The sequence below is a fragment of the Mesoplodon mirus genome (assembly GCF_964341445.2).
Source record: "Mesoplodon mirus genome assembly, chromosome: 7".
Taxonomy (NCBI): domain Eukaryota; kingdom Metazoa; phylum Chordata; class Mammalia; order Artiodactyla; family Ziphiidae; genus Mesoplodon; species Mesoplodon mirus.
The window spans coordinates 14,715,112-14,740,611 of NC_138983.1; the positions used below are offsets into that span (position 1 = coordinate 14,715,112).

The 25,500-nt window shown below is 56.7% G+C and overlaps 1 protein-coding gene and 1 pseudogene across 7 annotated transcripts in view; both read right to left on the reverse strand.

Moving 5' to 3' along the window:
• DGKZ (diacylglycerol kinase zeta) overlaps positions 1–22,454 on the reverse strand; it is a gene marked incomplete at its 5' end in the record, with an annotated part of 31,742 nt that extends 9,288 nt beyond the window's left edge. For 2 of the 6 annotated variants that reach the window (XM_082628314.1, XM_082628313.1), the window contains 6 exons: positions 76–144; positions 549–605; positions 1,815–1,889; positions 2,212–2,307; positions 2,603–2,711; positions 22,279–22,454. In XM_082628314.1, coding sequence (XP_082484440.1) covers positions 76–144; positions 549–605; positions 1,815–1,889; positions 2,212–2,307; positions 2,603–2,711; positions 22,279–22,454 — 582 coding nt within the window. Of the gene's footprint in view, positions 1–75; positions 145–548; positions 606–1,814; positions 1,890–2,211; positions 2,308–2,602; positions 2,712–3,006; positions 5,832–22,278 lie in introns of those variants that run through there. The other 4 variants (XM_082628312.1, XM_082628310.1, XM_082628309.1 and 1 more) reach the window with 3 other exon arrangements.
• On the reverse strand, positions 19,477–21,520 carry LOC309807946 (annotated as a pseudogene). Its single transcript has 3 exons — positions 21,517–21,520; positions 20,350–21,105; positions 19,477–19,538 (listed from the first exon to the last, which is right to left on the reverse strand). The product of its transcript is annotated as an uncharacterized misc_RNA (transcript).
• Positions 22,455–25,500: the final 3,046 nt, after the last annotated feature.

The window sequence follows — 25,500 nt, forward strand, 5'->3', positions numbered from 1 at the left end:
ACACGAGGCTCAGGGGCCATAGGGCCTGGGGCCAGTGGGCAGCAGGCTGGCCAACTTCCTTGGGCAGGGCCTCACCTTCCCACAGTGCCGACACTTGCCATCCTGGCGTCGCCTGTGTACCCAGTGGTGCCGCACAAAGGTTGGCTGGTGGAGGAGAGAAGCATCGCTGGAGTAAGTGAGGGGTGGAAGCTTTGAACGTGGCCTGTGCCCCTCAGTGATATCAACAGTGAGGGGCAGGGGCTGCAGGACGCTCCCTGCAGTCCTGTGTGTAAGTGAGAAGGGGCTGGAGACTTCTCCCCGCGGCCCGGAGCCCAGGGCTCAGAGGAGGTACAGAGAGAACTGGGAGGCACGAGAGGTAGGCAGTGCCCTACCCCTTCTGCAGGCAGGGCCAGCCGGGCCTTCCCCTTTGAGACCCTCAGAGCCTCAGCCCTGTACCTCCCTGGGCCCCAGAGCCGCCTAGAAGGAGCTGAGCCCCTGGTGACACTCTGAAGACACTGCAGAGAGGTCCACTCAGGAAACCTGGGGCCCTAACTACCCTGGGCACTTACCTCACGGACATTCCTGGAGCCTGATTCACGGAAGGATGGCTTACAGCGAAAATTTATCTGTGAAACGTGAAATGGTCACCAAACCATCAGAACCTCCCTTCGTGGGGTCAGGCATATGGCCACCCCCTTCAGGAGAGTGTCACTCAGAGAGGTATCCTTGCAAGGTAGGGATAGCCCCCAATCATCCTGGGAGCCCTGAGAACGTGAGACACCTCTTCTCAGAAGTCCTCCTGCACCCCCGCTCCTCTCCATTAGCCAGAAGGAATCTTTCCTTCCTCTGCCCAGTGTTCTGGGATGAGGGAGACAGCAAGCTCCGTATCCCCCACTAAAACAGCACCAAGGCTTACCCCTCCTATACCTTTCCTCACCCTCCAGCACTCCCAACTCAGGCACATGCAGGCAACCCAGTCCTTGCTTGCTGACTGGTCCCTGGAGATTGTTAGCTCATTTGTGAAATCCTGGTTTGATTTTCACCTTAGGGGGTGGTGTGGTGGGTCTATAGTGCCTGGGGTTACACTGGTTTCTCTTTTCCTAACTGTCCCTGCTTCAGCCTTAGCAGAATTGTAGGGAAACCTCACACTACGAGTTGGGGGGTAGGGGAAGCAGTCCATGTTAGCCTTGTTCATGCCGTTCCTAGTCCTACAGGATTTCTCTTATGCTGGTCTGGGTTTCTGCTGCCTGGGGAGCCCTGATGGGCCATGGCAGCCCTCCCACCCTCTGCCTGGACCCACCCGCCCAGCATTCCTTCTACCTCTCTTCCTGGAAGCACGCGGCCCAGACGTGCCCCCAGCCGCAGACACACCGTGGACAGTGGTCCTCGGGGAAAGGTCTTTACAGTGGCAGCGTGGAGAGGACAGAGCCAGGCTTCAGGGCCGCACAGGACTGGCCCTGACACAGCTGAGTTTCACAGCTTCAGCAAGGCATGGCCCCTTCTAAGTGTTACTTTGGGAACTGATAAAACGGTGTCTCGGTCATCATTTATGACTTCATCTGGTTGAGTAATAGTCTACAAGCCCCACTCTGTGCCAGGCTTGTTCTGGGCAGTGGGGTCACAGTAACAAATAAAGGGGGGGGGGAGCCAGGATGCACATGCAGGCATCTCAGCTCCAGGGTCCTTGCCTCTTCACCACTACGCACACTGGGGTACCCCCGGCAGGTGATGTTTGTGTAACGTGAAAATGCGTGTACAGATACACACGTGTGTGCACTGGGAGGGCTTCAGCACCCAAAGGGGAGGGGCCGGAGAGCCTGAGCAACCACACTCACCTTCTCTAGCTGTTCAATGCAGGGGGTGTGCACCACAATCTTGCACGCTGCACACTTTCTCCGGGACACTGATTTCTGATGCAGGAAAGAGAGCGCCCCTGAGGCACCAGGTAACTCCACCCAGGATGCTGCCCCAGGGCAGGCAGAGAACTCCTCGCACCTGCCCCGGCACAGCTGCCCACTGTGTGCACCGGGAGGCCCCAGCCCTGGCATCAGGACACAGCCCCATTCCTCTCACCATCCTCGGGCAGCCCACCGCAGGGGTGCTTAGGTGAGAGCCTTGTTTCCGCCTTCCCCTGGAAGGGCAGCCGCCTGTCAGGCCCGCAGGAGCCGGCCTGCAGGCTTCTAGACCTGGCTCCACCACCAGGGGGCAGTGTGCTGCACAGAGCTCACTCACCAGCATCTTGGCTACACAGTACTGCTCTCCAACATAGCAGAAGTCCCCGGACACGTTGGTCTCAAACCAGATGTGCTCCCCATACGTCGCTGACTCCTAGACCACAGGATGAGCACGCTTAGTGCACCCCTGCCTTCCCCGACCAACCCTCCCGCTCCCAATACAAACCTGCTCCAGCTGCCACAATCTACTTTGCTCCATCCTGTTTTCCCTACTGTCCCTTGGCTTTAAGGCTTGGCTCAAACATGGCCACACCAGGTCTGCCCTGACCCCATAGGCCCACGGGCTCTTCTCGCAGCTGCCCATAGTACCCCCAACCCGACTGCTCCCGTGGCCCTGAGCCTGGCGAGGACTGGTCCTCATTTGCCCCTTGCAGCTCCCGGCCACTCACGCTCCAGTCCACAGTGCTCCGGATCTGCCGCTCAGGCTCACTGCGTGGGGCCCCGGGAGCTGGAGGAGGGGGTGCCAGGTGCTGGAGGCCTGACTTGGTGATGGCTTTCCTACAGAAAAGGAGATAGCTGAGGCTAGCTGAGCACTCGGCGACTCTGCTTCCTTCCCCTCACCTGGGATCTCTGCCCTCATCGTGACCTCAACACCGGGTCAAGACAGGGACAGCGACAGGGAGGGCAGAGGATGCCCTAAGGCAGCCCAAGACTCTGAGAGGGTCCCCGAGGAGACTGGGCCCTCCTGAGAGTCCTGCTGGCTTCCGAGCATGGCTCAGAGCTCTTCCCAAGCCGGGGGCCCTCAAGCCAGCCCCCGGAGGCCACTCGCCCTGCTGGCTGCAGCTATACCTACGCAAGCAGGGCACTCCAGGTCTGGGGTCCGGCTGACTTGCGCCGCAGGGCTACCTGGCGTCTGCGGGACAGCGGGCGCACGCAGACAGGCATCCTGGGGCCAGCTGCGGTGCCCGAGGCTCTTCGGCCCCCCAGGCTGAGGTGCTGGCCTGAGGGCCGCTGCTGGCTGAGGGGCCGGTAGTAACCGTGCAGGCCCCAGAGGGCGCGGTCTTTCACCACGTCAGCGGGCAGCAGGTGGGAGGAGGCCCGGCGCCGGCGCCAGCGGGGAATGGGCAGCAGGGGCACGGCTCCCCGATGCGGGGATGGCCCCGGTCTCTTGGTGCCTGGCTGGACGGCCGCCAACGACGCAACTGTCACATCCTCCTCCTGGACCCCCTCCTCCTCATCCACGCCCACGAGCCTGGCCAACAGCAGGGGTGCGCCCAGACGCGGGGCCCCAACAGCTGCAGGCTGCAGGGCGGGCACCTCATCCACGGTGAAGCGGGGGTTGCAGGCAGGGGGCGCGGTGCTGGAGCGCCGGCGGCTGGAGCGCGGGGCCCCCACCCTGCAGCCCAGGAAGCAGCCCTGGAGCTGTGCACTGAAGCGGCGCCGCTGGACCAGTGAGGAGGAGGCCTGCCCCGCAGGCGAGCGGCGCCGGGCCTTGCCTGTGGGCAGCCCCACGCCGCCAGGCCGCCTCTGCCCCTCTCCAGGGCCTGGTGCCTTCCGCTGGAAGTGTCTCCTAAAGAAGGTCTCCATGGCAGGGGCAGGCGGGTGGCTGTCGGGTGGAGACCGGGGGCATGAGGAGCTGGGCCAGGCCATGGCGCACCCTGTGCCCGGGAGCCCCGTCACAGCCACTGCCCTTTGAGCAGAGAAGGGACACTTGGGAGGCATGGGGCGGGGGGCGTCTGGGGCCTCTGAGCTCCGTAAACGGGGTGCCTGGGGGTACCAGAGGATCCAGCAGGGAGCCTGCACTCATCACTGTTCCCTGTGCGGCCCCAGGAGTGCTGGGTAGGAGGGACTGCCAGCTCCCCATCTGGGATCCCCTGTCCAGGCACCATGATCCACCAAGCTCTAGCCTAAAGGACTTCAAGTTCCTTGCCTGAAGCTGATGGAAAAGAAAAGAAAAAGGAAGGTGGAAGCCTGGAGCCGACCTAGACAGACTGAGGGGCTGAGGGCAAGGCTTTTCCTCTCCTTAGACCTTTGTTTTGCCACCAACACAGGGCAGGTTAGGCTTAGGTGTCCCTTCCTGGAACATGGCACAAACCAAGCCATGGTAAGAAAATGAGGCTCTCTGAAGAGAAATTCAGTCCTGATACGACCCCCCGACTTGCGGTCAGGCTGACAGTGGCACTAGAAATGGAGAGGATCTGACGTCTGCCTTGGGGATTGACGGCCCCGGGGAACTAAGGCCCCCCGAAAACTGGAGAGGCAGCTGCACAGGGAGAGAAGCCGCCAGGGGGACTTTGTGTGGGAAGCCACAAGAGCCAAGAGAGTGCCTCTGGGCTCTGGGTGTGTGTGTGCTCTTGCTCTGAGGGGCTGACAGTAAGAACTTTCCTGGTCTTACCTTTCTGAAGAGGCACAGTACGGACATTCCATGTGTGCAAGAGCTGGATGATGTCAGAAAACCCTTGCAGCTCTGCTGCTGAGAAAGCCCATGAACTGCACCTTGACCTGGGGGCCAATGCTCGAAGCCCACACACTGAGAATTCCAGACACTAAGCTACCCAGAACTCCCTCCTGCAGGAGCCTTGGGGACCACCCTTGCTCAAGCCATCCTCCCTTGACCTGGTCTGAACACAGGCTCCACTTCCTTTGCCAGCTCACCTACCCCCTGCCGCCCCTTCTGCACAGGCGGCTGGGAGCACCTGCGCCCTCACCTCCCCCTAACAGTGTGGGAGGGGCAGGAAGCCTGGTATGCTTCAGGGGGGCAACGCCTCCAGAATTCCCAGGGACACCTGTGTCCTGCCATCAAGTACTCTCCTGGGCCCGGGCAGCCACAGGGAGGTCTGAGTCACGGCCATGAGACACCTGCCTGGGGCTGACAGGAGAGAGACTTCTGCTAGCTGAGGGCCTCTGAGAGAGGGTGGGAGCCCTGGACAAAAGGTGGAAGATGATGGGTCTGAGGAATCGGGACTGGGCTGCATGTCCAGCGCCTACTCCTCCCATCCACCACCCCCACGCTTGATTTGCTACTGCCCTGTGGGTCCGGGCAGGCAGGGCCCTGGATAGCTGTGGAGGTACTGACATGGAAGCACCCATGCCTGGGGAAGCAGTGCTCGGGTCTGTCCAGCTCCGGCTCTCTGCCTCTTACAGTCTGCCGGCCTCTGCAGGTGACAGGGAGAAAGGCAGGAGAGCTCTTGGCCTCCTCCTGAAGTCAATGCCATCATGGCTTACGTTTACTGAGCGCCTACCTGTAACAGGCACGGTTCTAAGCCCTCTGCAAACATGTGTACCATTTTATAAACCACAGCACCCTAGGGACTTCCCTGGTGGCGCAGTGGTTAAGAATCCGCCTGCCTATGCAGGGGACACGGTTTCGAGTCCTGGTCTGGGAGGATCCCACATGCCGCGGGGCAACTAGGCCCCTGAGCCACAACTACTGAGCCTGCGCGTCTGGAGCCTGTGCTCCGCAACAAGAGAGGCCGCAACAGTGAGAGGCCTGCGCGCCGCGATGAAGAGTGGCCCCTGCTCGCCGCAACTAGAGGAAGCCCTTGCACAGTAACGAAGACCCAACACAGCCAAAACAAAAACAAACAAACAAACAAAAACCGCCTGCCAATGCAGGGGACACGGGGTCAAGCCCCGGTCTGGGAAGACCCCACATGCCACGGAGCAACTAAGCCCGTACGCCACAGCTACTGAGCCTGAGCTCTATAGCCCGCAAGCCACAACTACTGAAGCCTGCACGCCTAGAGGCCATGCTCCACAACAAGAGAAGCCACCGCAATGAGAAGCCCGTGCACCGCAGCGAAGAGCAGCCCCTGCTCGCCACAACTAGAGAAAGCCGCGCACAGCAACGAAGACCCGATGCAGCCAAAAATAAATAAATAAATAAATAAATAAACACAGCACCCTAAAGAACAGATACTGTATCATACCCCGTTCCTCATGGGAGACTGCGGAGGTAACTCGCCCAAAGTGCACAACTAGTCTGTGCGGAGCCACTGCTGGAACCTGCCTCTACCTGAACCCCAAAGTCCGCGCCCCAGAGACGTGGCGGAGAGCAGGGTCTTCCCTGCTGGGTCACGAGCTGGGACTAAGGTGGGATGGGGGGAGGGAAGGGAGCCATAATAAGGACAGTAGCGGTCCCATTTACCCATCACCTACTATGCAACGGGCCCTGGGCTAAGTGTGTTCGTTTATCATCTCGTGTGATGCTCACTACCACCACCTCCTGAGGCAGGCAGGATGGACGGCTCCGTTACAGCGATGAGGGAACAGGCCTGACGAGGTGCAAGTGACGTGCTCCAAGATCACTCAGCTGGTCAGCGGCAGGACTGGGACCTGAACCCAAGGGCTGCCCGACGCAGGGTCTGCTCTGCACCCAGGAAGAGGAGCCTAAAGGCCCAGCTGCCCACTGCCCCAGGGCACCGGCTTGCCAGCACTGCCCCAGGGTGTCAGCTTTCCCTGCCCGCCTGGTCAGGCCGCCCTGTGACAGCTGCCCAGCCCGGAGGAGATTAGTCAGCCGAACACACCGCCTGATGCAGAGTGTCACCCAGAAAACAAAAGGCCACAGTCACTGGGCGGGGTGGGGGTGGGGGTGTGGGTGCGGCAGTTGCTCTCTGGGTGGCAGTGAGGGCTGGACCCTGCCTGCTGCCCCAGACCCACGACAAGAGGCGCCGGGAGGACGAGATCGCCCGCACATCTGCCTCATGACACGGGGGCGACGTACAGGTGCTCCCCTACCGTGTTCGAGCCCACACACTGCCCTGGGGTCTCCTCAGGGGCCTGACGGTGCCGTCACTGCAAGCGGGGCGGGGCAGGCTAGGCCAGCCTGGCCTCGTGTGGCCATGTGTAAAGCCCCTCCCTCACGGGCCTCAGTCTCCTTGTTGGTCCAAGGGGGCAGTCAGCTGGCTGACCTGACACCTTATGACAAGCTCTCCTCTAAGGCACCCACTCCTCTACGCTCCCCCCAGGCCCCATGCTTCCTGCTCCTCCCGTCTCCATAGAAACCTCTGTCCTCTGGTCAGCAGTGGCCTGACTCCTGACTTCCTATCTGTGCTGAGGCTTCTCCTGGGTCTGCTCGGAAGCCCAGCCTGGTCTCAGGCCTGCCCCAGCCTTTCCTCTGCTTGGGCGTGGAGCTTCTCCCCACAGCACAGCTCCGAGCGGCAGCTTCTTGTCACCTCACGCTCCGTCACCTTCCACACACCACACGGTATCTGTGAAGGTCACCGGAGGACGCCCCGCGGGGCTCTGACACCAACAGCAGAGCCCAAATGGCTGCCCCTCAGCCTCCCGGCGGGGGACCTGGGGCAGCCCTGTCCCACCCGAAGGGGACAGAGGGGGAAAGGACTCACGGGCCCCGTCAACTGGCTGCTGGGAGCCTGGGGAGGACAAAGGATGCTACGGGGAGACACGCACAGTGGTGGCTGGCCATGCACCCCTGGTGAACAGCACCGAGGGGGGCTGCAGGTGGCCAAGCTAAGGCAGCTGCCGGGGGTGAGCAGACACGAGTGCCCCAGCTTCATCGGCGACTGGCTAGGAAGCACAGGACTCCTGGCCTCCCAGCCAGACTGTCTCACACCCTATGTTAGCTTCAAGTGGAAAAGCCCATGAGCCTTGGCATCCCGTATCTGCCATTGCTTTCTTGGGCTGACCAACTAACCTTTCCGAGTCTCAATTTTCTTATCTGCAAAATGGGGATGAAACAACCTAGTTTAGAAGGTTTGACATAAGGGAGATTCGGATGAGATAACGGTAGAAAGTACCTGGCGGCTGGCAGAGAGGAGGGGCAGGGCAGGGCCTACGCCTATAGCAGACACCAGGGCGTGTGCATAGTGCCACCTCCTGGGGTCTGTCTCTGCCCATGGTGGGGGTGGGAACCCGGAAAGGGAAGCTGGAGTTCCCAGGATGGCCACCCCCCACCCCCTGAGGAACAGAGCCTGGCAGCTAGAGCCACCTGGGTGTCTGCTCCTGCTGTGATGAACGCCCTCTGCCCCTGGCACCAGGCCTGGCCCCCGGAGACCCCTCTGCTTTCAGAGGTGCTCGCACAGGCCGCCCTGTGGGATTCGGCCAGAGTGCCCGTTCCACGCTGTGGATGGGCCCCTCACGCCCCTCTTCCTGGTGCAGGCTGGGAATGGTGCAATGTGGCCCCATTTCCAGCAGCCCCAGAGCCGGGGCCTGGAGCTGCTTCCCCAGGGTCTGCTGCTCAGAAGCCACCTCTGGCTGCTTTGCTCCCACGGCCCTGAGGCTGAGGTCGGAGGGGAGGAGACGGGGACGTCTGGAAAGGGGGCCTGCCTGGGGCTGGTGAGCCAGGTCTCTGTTCACTCACTAAAAGGATCCTGCCCAAACCAAACCAAACCAAACCAGAATGCACAGGTGGGGAGAGGTGGGCCAGGGCTGCACGGCAAAGGAGGCGACCAGGCCAGTCATGTTTACAACAGGGTACTGCCCTGGCTCGGGAACAGGAGCTCAGACAGGAGCTCGGTCGGCCTACGCTTTGCCGGTCCCTTTCCATCAGCTTCAGGAGCCTCGACTGGGGATGGTGGTGCCCGGCCCACCCTGATCCACCCCTCCCCAGGCCCACCCAGACAGACCCAAGAGGGAGGAAGCAGAAGGCAAGGAAGGGTTGAGGCGAGCCCCTTTGACCTGATCTGGAAGGCAAGGCGGCAGGCAGGAGGTGGGCCAGCGGGCGGGGGCTGGGGTCCCAGGGGGCAGGCGAGCCCCGGCTCTGGCTCCAGCTCACGGCCGGCCTCCGGCTGAGCAAGTCCTAGTTTGGGGAGTGAGCTGCTGTGGCTGCTCCCCTGCCCCCTCCCCCTCGCCACCCTCCTCCCCCACGCCTGAGACGGCCGTTATGAAAATAACCCGGTAAGCGACTGCACTTCCTCTCCCAGCAGTGCAAGCAGGCGGCAGTGGGCGGGCACACACACGCGCACGAGCCTCGCCTCCTGGCTTCTCTTCCCAAAGTCCCCAGAGGCCGGCTGAGCAACAGCTCAGTAGCCTCCCCTCCACGCGGCCCCTGGTACAGCTCAGCCCCTGCCTCAACTCCGGGAGGGTTGGGGGGAGAAGAGGCGGGTCACCCTACACCCTCTCGCACCCACTGGACAGGTTTTCCGGGGTCTGGGGAAAGCATCTGAGACAGCTAAGCACCAGCTTCAGACAAAATAACCACAAAAATAAGTATCTATGGAGTGTTTTACAACTTACTAATAAGCACTTTCACAAGCATTGCTGGACAGGAGGCTTGTAATTCCCCTGTGCAAGTGGCATTTCGCTCCCAGCTGAACCCCCAGGGCACCTGAGGCTCATGGAGGCCCGTGACTGCCCACAGCTCAGAAGTGGCTGAGCGGAGCCTCCTGATCCTGGGTTTCCCAGCCCTGCCAAGGGGGCCTGTCAGATCCAGAAGAAAGCCAGCCCATGTCACACCCATCCTGCCTAGAACGCCACCCCTCCGTTAACACTCCTAGCCCCTAGGATCTAGAGTGGCAGCTCTCAAACATCCTGGTCCCAGGACCCCCATACACTCTTAAAAATTATTGAAGCTCCCCAAATGGTTTTGTTTATGGGGGTTATAGCTATTAACATTGACCATATTAGAAACTAAAACTGAGAAATATTTAAAATGCTATCATTCATTTGTTGAAAAACAATAAACCCAGTAACTTAATATAAATAACATACTTTTATGAAAAATAAACTGTATCTTCTAAAACAAAAAAGTAGTGAGAAGGGTGGCATGTTTTAATTTTTGCAAATTTCTCATGTCTCGCTTAATAGAAGACAGCTAGATTCTAATATCTGCCTCTGCAGTCAATCTGTTGTGATATGTTGTTTCGGTTGAAGTACATGAAGAAAATTCTGCGTCACACTGACAATTCGTTAGAGAAGGAAGGAGTATTTTAATAGCCTTTTCACGCAATTATGGATATTCTTCTCTGCTACTACACCAAAATATGACAAGTGGTAGTTTCTTAAATGTTAGTGGCTACGTGGAATCTGAACTTTTCCCTGGTCTGTCTTGCATTCTGAATTTTGAAACATCAAGCATAGGTCATTGGAGAATATTGGTTTACTGAGTTAGGCAGATCTCCACACACTGGAACAAAGTTTCCAAAATTTTAATTTTCACTCAAATTTTAATCAATAGCAACAAATTTTATCAATAGCAACAAATACTGATACTGTTTTTGAAGTGACAAGCTCACTTCATTCATTTTTGAGAAAACGTCTGCTAAATATCCAAATCTGAAGAGTTCTGTCTGTCATTAGGTGTTCAAGTTTAAATGGTGTTCCTTAAAAAAAAAAAAAAAAAAAAAAGTGACGAGTAGGGCTCGCAACTCAGTCACAGAAGTGCTTTTTCAAGACAGTCATCATAGTTCGGTTTGCAGCAAAAGTGCCGTATGTATATTTCACATTTCTTCACACAGAACTTTTAAAAAAGTGTACTCAAGGATTTACGCTTTAAAAGATTAATATATTTACTGCATTTTTCTTGTTGTGAGTGTGAAGAATACAATGGCTACAAGTTTATGTTGGGGCCACTGCCTTTGTCTGTGCCGAGGCTCCAGCAGTTTTACCCACCATTGCTTTTATACAATGAGTACAAATATCAACACAGTGAGAAGGACACAAACTAGGGCAGCGCTGAAAGTATTATTACGAAAACAGTTTTGACCTCAACCATACCCTGAAAGGGTCAAGGGCAACCCCAGGACCATACTTCGGGAACCACTGATTCAGAATGAATTCTAAATCCTCTAGCCTAGCAAACGTGGTTTCTGCAATGTGGCACTAACTCAGCTTCCTATGCCTTGATACAACCCTTGGTGCTAACCAAGGCAACTTATTCTCCACCCCCTAATCTGGCTGAGCCCAAGCTCACTGCTGTGTCCTTGCACACGGCATACCTTCTGCCTGGAATACCGGCCTCCTTCCTCACCTCGTATCAAAATCCCACCCGCTCACAGCTGCCCCAGCCAAGAGTACCTCACTCCCACTGATGACTCCACACCACCCATCTGGCTCCTCTGCCATGGGACCCCTGGAAGTCCTGATTCTCTCAAATCCATATGCCTCGTTCCTCCCACCCACCAGACAAGCTCCTGGGGGGCCAGGGGCCAGATCTAGTGCAACTGGGCAGCCCAGCACGGTGTCTGGCAGTGAGTCCAGTGTTGACTGCTGATTGGCTGAGGAGGAAGGAACAGGGAATTCCATCGGGGAGGGACCAGAGCCATAAGGGGAAGAGAAGGGTTTCCTCCACCTCGGGTACCCCACCCGAGGGCTGACCACAAGGCCCAGGCTACTTCTCTTTGCTGGGCACAGGGGGATGGCAGCAGCCTTTGTTTTAGCAGTTGGCTTCCTCTCCTCTCCAGAGGACCCAGAGAGCGACAGCTGAGGTTCCTTTCCGGGCTGGGTGCCACTGCCCACTCCACGTCCTCCAAGGCTTTCCTTATGAAACCTGGCAACAGGGTTTGGTGACATGAAGTCACAGGTGAAGATGTGGGCAAGGAGGGGAGAGGAGCGGCTGCCTCAGATGCCGGGGGTGGGGGGGCCAGGCCAGGACCCAGCTCTGAGCTCCTTGCTGAAACATCCCCCGTCTCTCTCTCCTTCTATCCTGAGTCCCTGTCTCAGGGTCTGGCTCCTGGTAGGCCCTGGAGAAATGTTTGTGGAATTAATGACTGACTCATGCCTTTAGAGCCTCCCCTCCAAAGCATCCTCCCACTGCCACCAGAATTCATCCTAAAGTGTCCACGTATCCTTCAATGGCTCTCTACTGTCAAGGGAACAGAATGCAAAGACCTGGGCCTGGCAGTCAACAGGCTTCTCGGCCTCCTCTCCCGTCTCGCTTTCATACTTTTTACATTTTACTTGACAAATACATAACTCACTCTGTGCCAGACACCGTCCTAAGTGTTTTACAAATACTAACTCATTTCATTTCATAAAAAGTAATAGTAGTATTATCCCCACTTTACACATCAGAAAACCGAGGCACAAGGAGATTAAACAACTTGCCTGTGATCACGCAGCTAGTAAGTGGCAGAGCTGGGACTCCAGCCTAGGAGTCGGCTCCGGGTCTATGCTCTCAACCCCTCACTCTACCTCTAGATGCTTCTGCCAAGCAACACACAGGGGTCTCTTCCTGCCTGTGTGCGTGGCACCTGACAGTCTCTCTGCCTGGAACACCATTCTCTTCTTCTGCTCAGTGAACTCTCCTTCATCTTTTTCCTCTCATCTTTTCAGAGCTGGCTCAGATATCGGCTCTGCCGGAAAGTTCTCCCCAGCCTCCTCTCCCGCGCGCTACCTGCTCCCACGCTCAGGCCCTCTCTTGGTTGCTCTGGGCCATCAGCGCTGGTTTGCAGCTCGGTATCCCCCACCAGACCGTGCGCCCCTGGGGCCATGTGTTACTCGTAATTGCATCCCCAGGGTCTAGAAGCGCTGGATGTGGTTTGAAGAGTGAATGGAGGGAAAAGTGAATGGTCCAGGCTCAGTCTCAAGGATCACGCTGAGAGCAAAGGGCTTTGGGCCAGCGCAGTGACCCAGTGGCTGGCCAGTTCCGGAGGCCTTCCTGCCAGCCTTGGGTGGACAAGTTGCTGGTGTGGGCTGAGCTCCTGTGTCTCAGAGGCACATAGTGAAATCGATCCCTGATGGGAATGCTGATACGTCTCCCTCTGAGTCTCCCGACACCTTGTTGGGAGCGTTACGAAGCCCCTGCTGGCCCCCACGTCCCTCTTCTCTTGTGACTGGTCCCTCTTGTTGCCTTCTCCTGTGTCTGCAGCAGGCTCCCATTCCCCATCTGCCAGGAGCAGCATTCCCCCTTATCCCTCATTCAAAATTTAACTCCCCCTCTGACTCTTCTGACCAAGTTGCTCCCTCCTCCATCTACTAGAAGATCTTCTTAGAATCAGCTGTCAGCCCCCAGGGCCCCACTCGGCCTCCCAGGCTTCATGCACTCCACACAGGGTTTTTTTTTTTTTTTTTTTCCCTGCCTCGAAGACAGAAAATGTGCCTCCAATCTTCCTGAGAGGTCACAGGGGTCAAAGGGGCTTTCCGAGGATCTGGACTCAAAGGTCCAGAGGTGTCCTGCCTCTGACCGGCTACGCAACCTCACCTCAAGCTGAGTCTCTTACCCTGGCTGGGCCTCAATTTCCTCATCGGATTAATGGGGATAATACCACCTTGTCTTCCTCATGGGATATTGCAGGCTTGAAAGAGAAAGTGTTCATGGTAACCCATTCCTCAGTTTACCAAAACTTTAAAGACAGAAAAATAACTCCAGAGGCCTAAAAATTAGGAAAACCACTTTAGTGCACAATTTGGCTACAACTATCTAAGCTGAAGATACACTGCTCTGTAACCAAGCACTGGTGGACAGAACACACAAGGAGCCGTGTCCCAGCACAGTCCCTGAAGGATTACTTGCAATGGCAAAAAAACTACCAACAACCTAAATGTCTGTCAACAGTTACAAAAAGGAATGGTATATGGCAGTTAAAATGGCTTCACACTAGTGCTCATGTCTCAAGACAGTTAAATCTCTAAAACAACATGGAGGGAAAAACCTAAATTCAGAATACATACAATACACCATTTAACTCAAGGGCAAAGCCGTACAAAACAGTACTATGTGTTACTATGGATGCATACATACATAGGAAAAAAAAATCTTAAAACAGGCACGAGAATATAAACACCCAAATCAGGATTGTCGTTTCTTCTGGGGAGGGAGACAAGGAGGCCTCCATCTCTGTCTAAGGCAAATATGGCATAATGGTAAGATCTGACCAAGCTAAGTGGTAGGTGTTAACGTTTTTCTGTATACTTTCCTCATGGCAAATACTTAATGCTTTTCAAAAGATTTTTAAGTATTAAAAAAAAAAAAAAGGCCCCCAGAGGGAGAACAGCTTCCGGGGGTTGCCCTGGGTCTTCCATGGGTGGAGTTCAGCAGTGGCATGGAGCCCCAAGTATTCCTTACACTGTCTCCTGGTAGGAACCCCATATCCGTGGAGCCGGAAGGAAGGTCTCACCCGAAAGGATGCCTTTCAGAGGAGGGCGAGTGGCTGACAGGTTGTGTCAGTGGGGTGTCTGCGTGGGCTAGGGCCCCCTTTCACAACCACCCCCGCCCCAGTAAAATGTCAGCAAGCTGGGGAAGGGGGGCGGAGAGACAGGCAAGCTGTTAACCCGCGAGATGCTGCGGCGTGGGCGGTGCAGGCCCAGGCTCCTAGACAGCTATTTTGGTTCAGCCCTGGCAGGGGAGAGGCCTCTATGTGGGAGCTCTGAACTGGCGCTAGGCCAGGTGCAAGCGGCGGGGAGGTCTCTACAGTGGAGGGAGAGAGCTGGGGGGGGGCCCTCCCGGGGGGGGCCCTCCCTCTCTCTTCAGACCTCTCACCGTGAGGCCCGGTGCGCTGTGCTCTCCTCCTCAACACCTCCCCCCAGGCCACAGGCCACCCACCGACTCCAGGGTGGTATCTGGAGCTCCTGGGAACACGTCCCTCGAGTCATCTGCTCCCTGCACTTTGAAAGCAAGATGAAAGGTCCCAGACTTGCCCCTCCGCTCCAGATCCAGCCAGGGAGCCACATGACACCCTCCTTACAACCCGAGTCTCCCTACCCAAGGGTCTCCCCACCCCCCGACCCCGCTCAGCCTTGCTCCCCGTGAGGCTAGGATCCTGGTGGCGGTCCTCCCTTGGGGTTGGGGCACAGATCATTTCAAGGGCCTCACTCTACTCCCACACAAGACAAAGATCTCTCAGTTTCAAGGGGTTCAAACACTTAAACCCCTTCTTAGGCTCTACCAGCTTGGTGATGGGAAAATAGAAGAATAGAAGGAGTGCTAGTAAGTAGGGCAGCCTGGTGTTATGAAAAGATACTTGGGTTTGGGCTCCAGCGTAAGCTGCATGATCCTGGGCCAGGCCCCTGACCTCGCTGAGCCTTGGTGTCTCATCTGTAAAACGGGAATAAAATCAACTACAAGGTTGTTCAGAGGAGTACATGAAACTGATGGATGTACAAGCGTCTGGCAACCGTTAACGGCCAGAGAAAGGAGAGCTGGCACATCCCCTGCATCCAATGAGTGTAAGAGGGGTGGCAGGTGGGAGAGCTCATCTCTTCGGCCTCTCCCTGGGCCACAGAGCCCTTGGGCTCATCAAACCTGCTCTGCACCGCCGAACCATGCCTCTGGTGTCTCAGCTGAGGAGGGGGGCAGACGAGGAAAGACGGCAGAATGACAGCTCCTCAAGGGCATCTGGTCACTGCTCTGGCCTGCCCTCTTCCACCTGAAGCTGCCTTCCAAGACTCCCACCTGTGACTGGAGTGCCAGGCAGGCCCGGTGCTGAGAACCGTGGGGTGGGAAGCCACACGGCAGCCCTATGTGAGGATGATATCCTAAGGGCATCAGGGGCTCCCACACATGAAGCACAGAGGAAGCAGTTCAGGGGGGCAAGAAATGAGTGCCTGGCATCACCCAGAGGTGCACCCTGCTAATCTCGCCCAGGAGTGAGGGGAGACGGTGAGCCTGGATGCAGGTGCAGGGCTTGCCCCCTCCTGCCCACGCTGCCCGGCCCCCCATGCCGACCTAGAGAATTACTCAGGTGGCGGCAGGGGGGAGGGGAGGCGGAGGGCAGGTCGGAAGGTGCCGGATGAGGATTTCTCAGAAAGCAGGGGAGCCTTTGGGGTCCTGTGATGTGGTACAAACTGACACGCTCCTGGAGTTAGGGGACTGGCACTGAAGTCCCAGATAACCCCTAGTGAGCTGTGAGACCTCAGCCCAGTCAAGGTCAATGCGCTGGACCTCAGTCTTCAGAGAGGGGGAGGGGTCGGGCCAGCTGATGTGGAAGCTCACGCCCAGCCTGCCTTCTGCCGCAGCCAGAGCATCAGGTAGCTCAGCAGCGGGGGTCTGTGCGGGTCCACTCACAGCAGGCCTGTGGTACAAGTGGACGGACGGCAGCAAAGGGACTCTCCCCTCTCACGGCCCCACCGTGGCAGCTGTCGCCCCCTTGTGTCGCTCTAGCGACGCTGCAGGGCCAGTTTCCAGTCAGCTCCTGGACCTGGAAACTCTCTCGCCTTTGTCGGGGGACAGGGACCCAACCTCTGCTTCTCCTAGGGACCAGCACAGGCCAAGCCTCGGGGCCAGCATGCCCACTCGGCTCCCCCTCTGCTCGGGGGGTGACTGGTGAATTCTGGAGAGGGCTCTAGGAAGCAGCAGAGGCAGGCCTGTTTCTCCTTCTCCCAGGGCCACTCAGTCCTTCCTCTGTCCTTGCCTGGGAGGACACCCACTCTCGTGCTCTCATTTGCCAAGTGAGAGTCCCGGGCGGCTCCGCATCCTGAGACTTGACCTTTTCGGAGGACGGCACAGAGAAAAAATGACGAGCTGCCCGCCCCCTCCCCTGGCCTGTAAGCCAGAGCCGCTGGCGGGTGTGCGGCAGCAGAGGGAAGACCGCAGGCTCCCAACCCAGGTCCAGGCCTGGCTGGCTCCACGCTGGCACACGATGTCGCGTGGGGAACAGGCCGAGCGAGGTGAGCCGATGCACGGCTCAGTCACCGAGGCCCCTTTTTCTTCCCAAACCTGCGGGAACCCAGGGACTCTGGCTTACACCCGCCTCCCTTGGCCACCTGGGCAGCTCCCAGAATTAGCCTGAGCAAGACAAACCACTCCAAGAGGAACCTTTTGCTCCCAGACATCCCGGCACCACAGCCCAGATTCTTGCCTCCGAACGTGAGGCATCCCTCAATACACCCCTTCCCGATCGTTGCGAACTCAACCCAAACCGGCGCTGTTTCTGCTCAGGCTGCCCGGCGGGCACGCTCTGCCATCCCGGACTTCAGGACCACGCTCACTTGGCCCCGCGTGGCATCACCTCTAAATGGGACCTATTGTCTCAAACTTGTCCCACAGGTGCGTTTTCTGCCCTCTAGGAATGAATGACTTTAAGCACGAATGAAGGGCAGGGGTGGCAGGCTCCCAGGGGCTCTGCAGGCTGAGGTGCCTTCCGCCTAGATGTGTGAAGTGTCAGGTAATTTCTGATGCCCCTGGGGTGCAAAACCAGTTAATCCACAAGCTGCGTGACCTGCCCGGGTCAGGCTGCTTGGACAGGGCCAGAGGATGAGGGGGTCCTCTTCAGGTGGGCCCTGGAAGAGGAGGAGGAGGCAGTCATCTTCCCTCCCGCTTCTGACTGACCACCCCTCCAGGCCAACAGAATCTGAACGGTAAGGACAGAGGAAACCCAGATGCCCTGGGGAGGGCAGAACCTACACCTCCTCATGTGGGAGTGGCTGATGCTTCCCAGCGAGGACAGGCGAGGTGGAATGGAGCTGGGCAGGAGCATGGCTCAGCCATGTGCCTTACTGGGCTACATAAAAACGGGGAGATGGCAAACTGCTCCCCAGAGTCCAGAGGGTGAGCCAGATGTGGGAGGCTGCAGTGGGCTTTAAGAAAAAGCCTCTTTAAGGAAGATGCTGAAGAGGCTGCCATTCACAGACCGTTCTACCAGACCAGGAATGGCAAACATGTGGCCCATGTACCATCACTACACCTCCCAAGCCCACAGCAGAGAGTGCTAGTCGATTCTAGAACTCTACCACTGAGCCGAGATCCGAATGCAGAAGTCTCAATAGAGCTTCCGCAGCCACCACCAATCTATTTGTTATCCTCCCTTCCAGCCACTGTCTGTTCGCCTTGCAGGTCCCTCAGCCCCAAGGCCTGAAGTGTGTATGGCTGGGGGGGGGGGGCGGCGGGGGATATTCAGAGGGTGGATGCCCAATGAGCAGCAAGAGCCGGACTGAGAATGGGCTTGGAGCCTGGGGAAAGACGGAGGGCTAGGTTCAGTGGGGGCACTGGGGAGTTTTGAGGCTGGCAACTCGCAAAGGTGGCAGGACCAAGTAAACAGCGTTAAAGGGACGGTGCCAAGGCGGTGCACTGTCCCCCCAGCCTCCAGTCAAAGCAAGAGGAGGCAGGTCAGCCCCGTGGACATCTGATTCTCCAAACGCCCAGGCTTGTCAGGGGGAAGTCTTTACCCCACTGCCCTTTCCCTGACTCTACTGGGTTTTCCAAAGGCATTCATTTCTGTGTGCCCCAATGCCCCAGCACAATGCAACTATGCAGGGGAGACTCCTTACACTCTCCCGGAGGTGCTGTTTGATTTTCTTCTCATTAAGGCATCCTGTCAGATCACTTACCATCCCCAGAGTGAATGTAATACTGTGGTTCTCAAACTTGAGACCTTAGAAACACTTGGGAAGCTTTATAAAATGCCCCAGCTCCGGGACTTCCCTGGTGGCGCAGTGGTAAAGAATCTGCCTGCCAGTGCAGGGGACATGGGTTCGAGCCCTGGTCTGGGAAGATCCCACATGTTGCGGAGCAACTAAGCCCGTGCACCACAACTACTGAGCCTGAGCTCTAGAGCCCGCAAGCCACAACTACTGAGCCTGCGTGCCACAACTACTGAAGCCCGCGTGCCTAGAGCCCGTGCTCTGCAACAAGAGAAGCCACCGCAATGAGAAGCCTGTGCACCGCAAAGAAGAGTAGCTCCGGCTCGCCGCAACTAGAGAAAGCCTGCATGCAGCAACGAAGACCCAACGCAGCCAAAAATAAATTAAAAAAAAAAATGCCCAGCCCCATCTCCAGACCTGATGAGTCAGACATGCCAAGGGTAAGATCTAGGAATCTGTAGTTCCTAAAGCACCCGAGGTCACTGTGATGTTCTGTTTGGGAACCTGGTATAGAGAGAAGGATGTGGGTTTTGGAATCAGACTAGAGTTCAAACTCTATCGCTGCCTCTTACTTGCTAGGTGACTCTGGGCAAACTACTCATCTCTTTGAGCCTGTGTTCTTCTCGTCTATAAAAATGGAGAAATAACATCTGTCCTGATTATTTTAGAGAATTATGTAAAGGTACTTGCTGTTCTCTTACTTCTTATCCTTCCTCCTGAATGTGTCTGAGGTTCACTGCTACATGCACAGACCTGTGCCCTTCACAAGGGGCAACAGCCAGAGGTCAGAAGAGCCCAACACTTGGTACCCTGTGGGCAGGGACAGGAAGCCTCTGGCGGAGCCCCCCCCTCCCCCTCACAAGCCTGTGAACACTGGAGGCTACATCCTGCAGAGCTGGGTGTAAACTGCTCCGGCATGCAGGGCTGTGGGTGACAAAACAGAGGTACGAGAAGCTTTGTTCCCTGCCCCGTTTTATGTGGCACTGAAGCCTGCCTGGTTTCACAAGGGCCTACAGAGCTCCATCTGCCAGTGTGAGGATCCAGATCTTTGTGCATGGCAACACAGTGCAGGCACAAAGAGCAGGGCCCTGCTTAGGGCAGGGCAGGCAGAGGGCACAGGGCAGCATTACAGGGATGCCAACTTGTACAGCAAAAAACTACCCATGTTATTCGTGGGTGAGGTCAACCCTGGGAAGGGACAGGGCAAAGCTCGAGGGGGCCAATTGCCATGAAGCCTGGACAACTGAAGAAAAGTGAGAGGGAGGCCCTGGGCAGACTCCAAGTGGTCAGAGTCCAGTCTAAGTTGGCTCTGGGGTCCTGAGCTGATTGGCTGCAAGCTCCATGGCCACTGTAGAAGGACAGGGTAAGTCAGGCAGAAGCCCAGGGAGCCAGGTGGAGTCCTCATGGGGCTCCATCTCCCCTCACCTTCCACCAGAGCTGCACTGGCAGGAAGCGGCTCCCAGCCAACACCAGCACACATGCCACGGGTTGCCTGCACTCAGTCTTTCCACACCCTCCCCACAGTTCCTCACCAGAGTCCTGGTCAAAGCCCTGTCACAGGCACAAGATGGTGACATCTGGCGTGCTGGGGGAGAGGCCAAGATAGAGCTTTAAGAGTCAGCACCCCATCCCTTTCCCAGCAGGGCTAGACGGGGGTAGGGGGAGATATGTCTACTGCCTAGCAGAGCAGAGGTTGAGGTCTCCCTGCTAATTAAGAGCATTGTAAAACAGGTGGCCAGGAACTCCCAACCCCAAGGAGAAGCTGAAAATGCTGAGCGATTAAGTCTGTGACCAGTGCTCCGGGACAGGCATGGGTCGTAACAGTAGTATCAATCAGGCCATGTTCTGCGGATGTCACGCAGCGGTGGTAAGCAACCCGGCCAAACCGAGGACCAGAGTGGCGACGTGACCGCCCACCTCCCAGGGTCCAGGAGTCTCAGAGGCGGCCCTGTTCCATCAGTGCCAAGAAGGGGATCGTGACCAGTCATGGGGGCCCTACCTGCTGGTGCCAGGGGGTTAGGTGATTCTGTCTCCCTGCTGGAGAGTTGGAAGCCGCCCCTGCCTCGGTACCACAGAGGAGGCGCGCTAAGCTGCCGGTGCCAGGGAATGACCCCCACTCGGTGCCAGTGCCCGGATGCTGGGGGATGACCCCCCACGCAGAGCCAACGCCAAGACAACCCGGATCGCCGGTGCCCGGGAACACCCCGCTCGGTGTCAGTACCAGGTGGCCGAGGTATGCCTCCCGCCGCCGCCGCCGCGCTCACCTGTGCCCGAAGAGACGCAGCCCTGGGAAACGCCGCTTGCTGAGACGCCGGGGCGCCTTGTCCGGTTCGGGACCGGCGTCGCGCTCGCAGCCGCTGGACGAGGCAGAGGCCGACTCGGAGTCGCTACTCCGGGCCTCGGGGCTGCCGTCCCGCGGCTCCATCCGGCCCTAGCCCCGGCCGGCGGCGGGCCCGCGGAAGACGCCCATGCCGGGCCGGCGGCCGGGGCTTAGCAAGCCGGCTCCTCGCCTCCCGCCGCGGCCATGGCGCGCGCTCGCTCCGCCCGCCCCGCGCCGCGCGCCCCCGCGCTCCACGCCCAGGTGCTGGGAAAGCAGCCGCAGTCGCCGCTCCAGGAAGTGCCGCCAGCTGCGGCCGCAGGACCCCGCATAGCTGGCCGGGCCGCTGCCTGCCCGCCGCCGAGCACGCCCCCTCGGCTACGCGGTGGCACCGGCCCGCCGCGCCCTCTGCCGGCCGCCGGCCGAGCCGCAACCCGCCTGGGCCGCCAGAGGGGGCGGGGTCGAGAGGGGCGGGGGCAACGGAGCCCCGCCCACAAACCCCAGCTGGTCCGCCTCCTGGATCAGAATAGAATCTCCAGCCCGACACAGCTCCCCTGCGCGCACCCAGGCACACGCAACTTTTTTTTTCTCCCTCTTAGCCCCGTCTCCCCGCACCAAACAACCTACATACTCACAAGTGAACACTCGCGAGGGTGGCTATCACCACCTCCCCTCCCACATCTACAAGGAATAGACACCTCTCTCGCACACCCTGTGCCCGTCACAGCCACTCACACAATCTCCACTCCTACCCGCTTCGCTCTCCCAAATCACGCCCTCGGGAACAAAAGTCACACAATGCTCCCCATACGCACAGAACAGACACGCCTCTCACACAATTATGCTCACTCATTACACAAACTAACACTTCCCACAACAGCCTCTCACACTCAGGAATGTATACCAGGACCAAAATCACTTAGTGACCCTCACACACACCAACAACACGTTTCTCATTCAAATTCATCTTTCTAAATCCAAAGCTGTTTCTAATCCTTTCACACTCCTAACACATAGCACTCTTCCAACACAATATCCAACGGAACCTGTAAATCTCTTGCACTACAGGAATCACCTGCACACCTCTTACATACTCATAAATACATACACAAAAGCAAGGACCACACTCTCATTCCCCAACATCCATGCCCTCAGTAAATATATACGTCTTTCTCCTATACCCAAATGTAACCCAGGACAACGGTTACATGTTGCCACATCCCTCTTACATATACCTCATCCACCCAGAAATATACCTCGCAGCCACACACAAACACACCCCCATGGGCAGCAAAGGTTGTCCCCCTCAAGAGATGAGGACAGCAAGTGGAACCAGAGCAGTCGCCTGTGGGGGCACAGCCAGTACACATGCTTAATCTTAGCCTTCTGCAAGCTCAGGCCCCACCACACCGCCCCAGCAATTCAAACATCAGAGCCCCTCTCACCCTGCCAAGAACCCCTTTGCCCTTTTCTGCGCCTCTGCAGGGCCACTGGACACAGGGAGGGGTGTAACCCCACTTCTGTCACTCCCCCAACCCCAGATAAAAGACTTAGGGAGGGATTGAGGGCCAGAGGTCCCTGTGCTCATTCTCCGGCCACCCAAGTACCTACTGTGACTGGGGGGCCTCAGCTGGGATCTGTGGCACGTCCCAGGAGCGGTAGCGCCACATCTGCCTCAGTGCCCCGGGCTGCTCTCCTTCTTCTGTCTCCAGAACCTCCGCGGGGCCCAGAGCTGCAGCCTCATCGCAGCCTCCCCCGGTACTGTGGCCGGCCCCCAGTGTGCTCATCCTGCCCGGCGACTCTCTTCCTCTTTCGGCACTTCCTGACCAGGGGGCCCTGCGAGAGGCCGGCCGGCTGCCCCGTCGAGGACCGTAGGCCTCGTAGGCGCCTTCCGCTGGCCAGGGCAGGAGGCTGGCTGGGAAGAGGAGTTGCCCCGGAGGGCAAGAGGCAGGTGAGGACAAGCCCAGCCCAGCAGCCAGGAGACAGCACCAAGTCAGAGGCTGCCAGGCAGCCAGCAGGCCTGCCCAGGCTGGAATCTGAACCTGGGCCCCAGTCTGGCCTTCCTCTCCACCTAACTGCTCCGATCTTCACCTCTTGGTCCTGCTGAGGTCTCCTGCTTCCTCACAACCTCTGGGTGCACTGGGACCGTGCCCAGCCCACACACAGCTCTCTCTCCTCTCAGCTCTGTGAGCACCACACCGTCTAACACACGGACAGTGGCGGAGTGGAGAGAGTAACCAGAATGGAGCTAGAAGATGTGGGCGCACGTCCTGTTTCTGCCACTTACCAGCTGTGCACCCTGGATCAGGTCAGAGAGGTTTACCTCTCCAGGTCACCTGAAATCCTTTTTGGAATAAGGTAGGCTATAAACAGATAAACTGGTGAACATGTGTGTCAGGGAGCCTTTCTGAGCCTCAGTTTTCTCATCTGTAACATGGAAGGGGGCAATAGTAATAATTGAGCTTGTGGAGTTTTAGGAGGATTAAATGAGAGGCGAAAGGGTTTACAAATGAATTCATTCAATAAATATTTATTGAGTGCCTTCTATCTGTGCATCAGGTACTGTATCAGACTAGTAGCAGTGTTCAAGGAACCAGCACTCTAACATTATGTTGCTTAGATTCTATTCTAAACAAATAATATATGAAATAATGTACGGTAATGAGATGAGATGAGCTATAGAGAAAAATAAAGCCAAGACGAAGGGGGCAGAGGATGATGACAGCAATGTTACTTAGGTAGGGGGACTGGGGAAGGCCTCCTGAGGTGACATGTGAGAACAAACCCGAATGAATTGAGAGAGCAAATTATGTGACAATCTGGGAGAACAGCAGTCCAGGTGGAAGAACAGTAAGAGCAAAGGCCCTTTGAGTAGGAATGTACTTGATGAGTCTAAAGAATAGCAAAAAGGCCACACTGGGTGGACTTTGAGGCCATCATGAGGATTTGGTAAATAAATAGTAAGGCATACACTCGCTCTTTATTATTAGGGTTGGTTCTGGGATGGAAATCATACCTTCCTTAAGCACTCTTTAATCATGCTGCTCTATAATTAGTTCTTTAGCTCTGGATGTGTTTGTTACCCCAGAAAGATTGTACATTTCTCGAGGACAGAAAGGGTGTCAGTTCAGTTCAGTTCAATAAACGTTTACACTACAGAACCTGCAGACACAGGAATGTACACGATGCCATCCCAGCCCTTAGAAACCTCCATCTGGTGCTGTAATCTCCTTTGTGTCCCTCATGACTGGAACATAATATTTCTCAATAACTATTTGCTTAATAAATCATGCTATGTCATGACTAATTGATACTTGGTAATAGTAAAAAATAGCTAATAGTTCTTGGACATTTCTGTGCCAGAAACCTTTGAATTCTTGTGACAATCCTATGACATAGATCTTGTTATTTTCCTCCTTTTACAGATGGAGAAACTGAGGCACAGAGCAGCTAAGCTCATTTGTCCAAGGTTACCGAGCCTGTAAATGGTAGAAATAAGAATTTCACCCCAGAGTCTGTGCCCATAAATAAGGCATCCTATTGCCCCTCTAGGATTGGGGACATAGCCAGGTGACGCCGCTGAAGCTTGGCAGCCCCTTTCCCAGTGGCTCTCCCTCCAGCCCATCACCCTGCCTCAAGGCAGGTCCTGTGTGCTGTGGCCCAGCAGAGACTCTGCCAGCCAGGCCAAGGTCTGTTCTAGAAGGAGGCTGTTGCAGGGCCCCGTCCTCCTCTCCCAGGGATTCTGCAAGTAGCTTGAACAGTTAAACAGAGGAAATGGGGCTGGGCTTGTTTTCAGTCTGAGGCTTCTGGCAGCCCTGGAGTAGCAGGGAGCAGGAAATGTGACGCCTGGAGGGGAAGCTGGGCAGGCTGGAGGCTCTGAGAGGCAGAGCAGTCCTAGCTGTGGGACCACGGTCCCCCTGGGCTTGTACTCACTGAAGCTGTCAGTACTTTGCAGGTGGGGTGGGGAGGACAAGGCTGGAAGGGACAGGTGCACAGGGCTGGGGAGGATGCCCTCGGCAGTTCCTAGGACAACGTGTGCCAGCACTGGGGAGCTGGGGACCCCTCAGAATCCACCCAGATACACACAGGAAGAGGAATCTGGGTAAGAAAATTATTCTGGGCTTTTTTGAGGCCCCAGAGGGTGAGGTGTTCTACTTTCTGTGGCCTGGATGAGCAAGTGGGAGCTGGGGAAAAGAAATGTACCAGGGCACCAAACACTTAACCCACGATCTGGACAGCCACTGCTCTCACAACCAGCCAAGCCAACCTCCTTGGCCTGACCTTCAAGACTCCTTGTGTTCTGGTTCCTTTCTTTTTTGCCTCTTCGTCCAAGCTTTCCCTGCAGAGATTTTCTCTCGGCTCACACCATGCTGGTGCCTGCCTCACAGTAAGTACTCAATAAACATTTCTTCCCTCTTTCTTCACACTTCTTTTAACATGCTGCCTCACCCCTGCCATTTCATTCTGCTTATGCTGCTCTCCTTGCCCTGTCTGCCCATAAAGCTTGGCCAATCAAAATCTCCATCTTTCAAAACCCCAGCCCAAAGAGCAAAAGTGGGAAGGTGGAAAGAGTTGGTACAAACCCCAGCCCTTGCTGTGTGATGCTGGGCAAATCACTTAACATCTCTGGGTTGGGTCAGATGATTTCTAAGATCTCGTCTAGCTCTGACAGTTTCATTTGAATCTCCTTCCCTGATCTCCAGGTTTTCACTCACTCATTCATTCATATGACAAATATTTTATAAATATCAATACCTACTAAGTGTCAAATGCTGCTCCAGAGCCAGCACTCCCATCCCACTGATGTGTCTCTGACACTCACCTTTGTTCCCC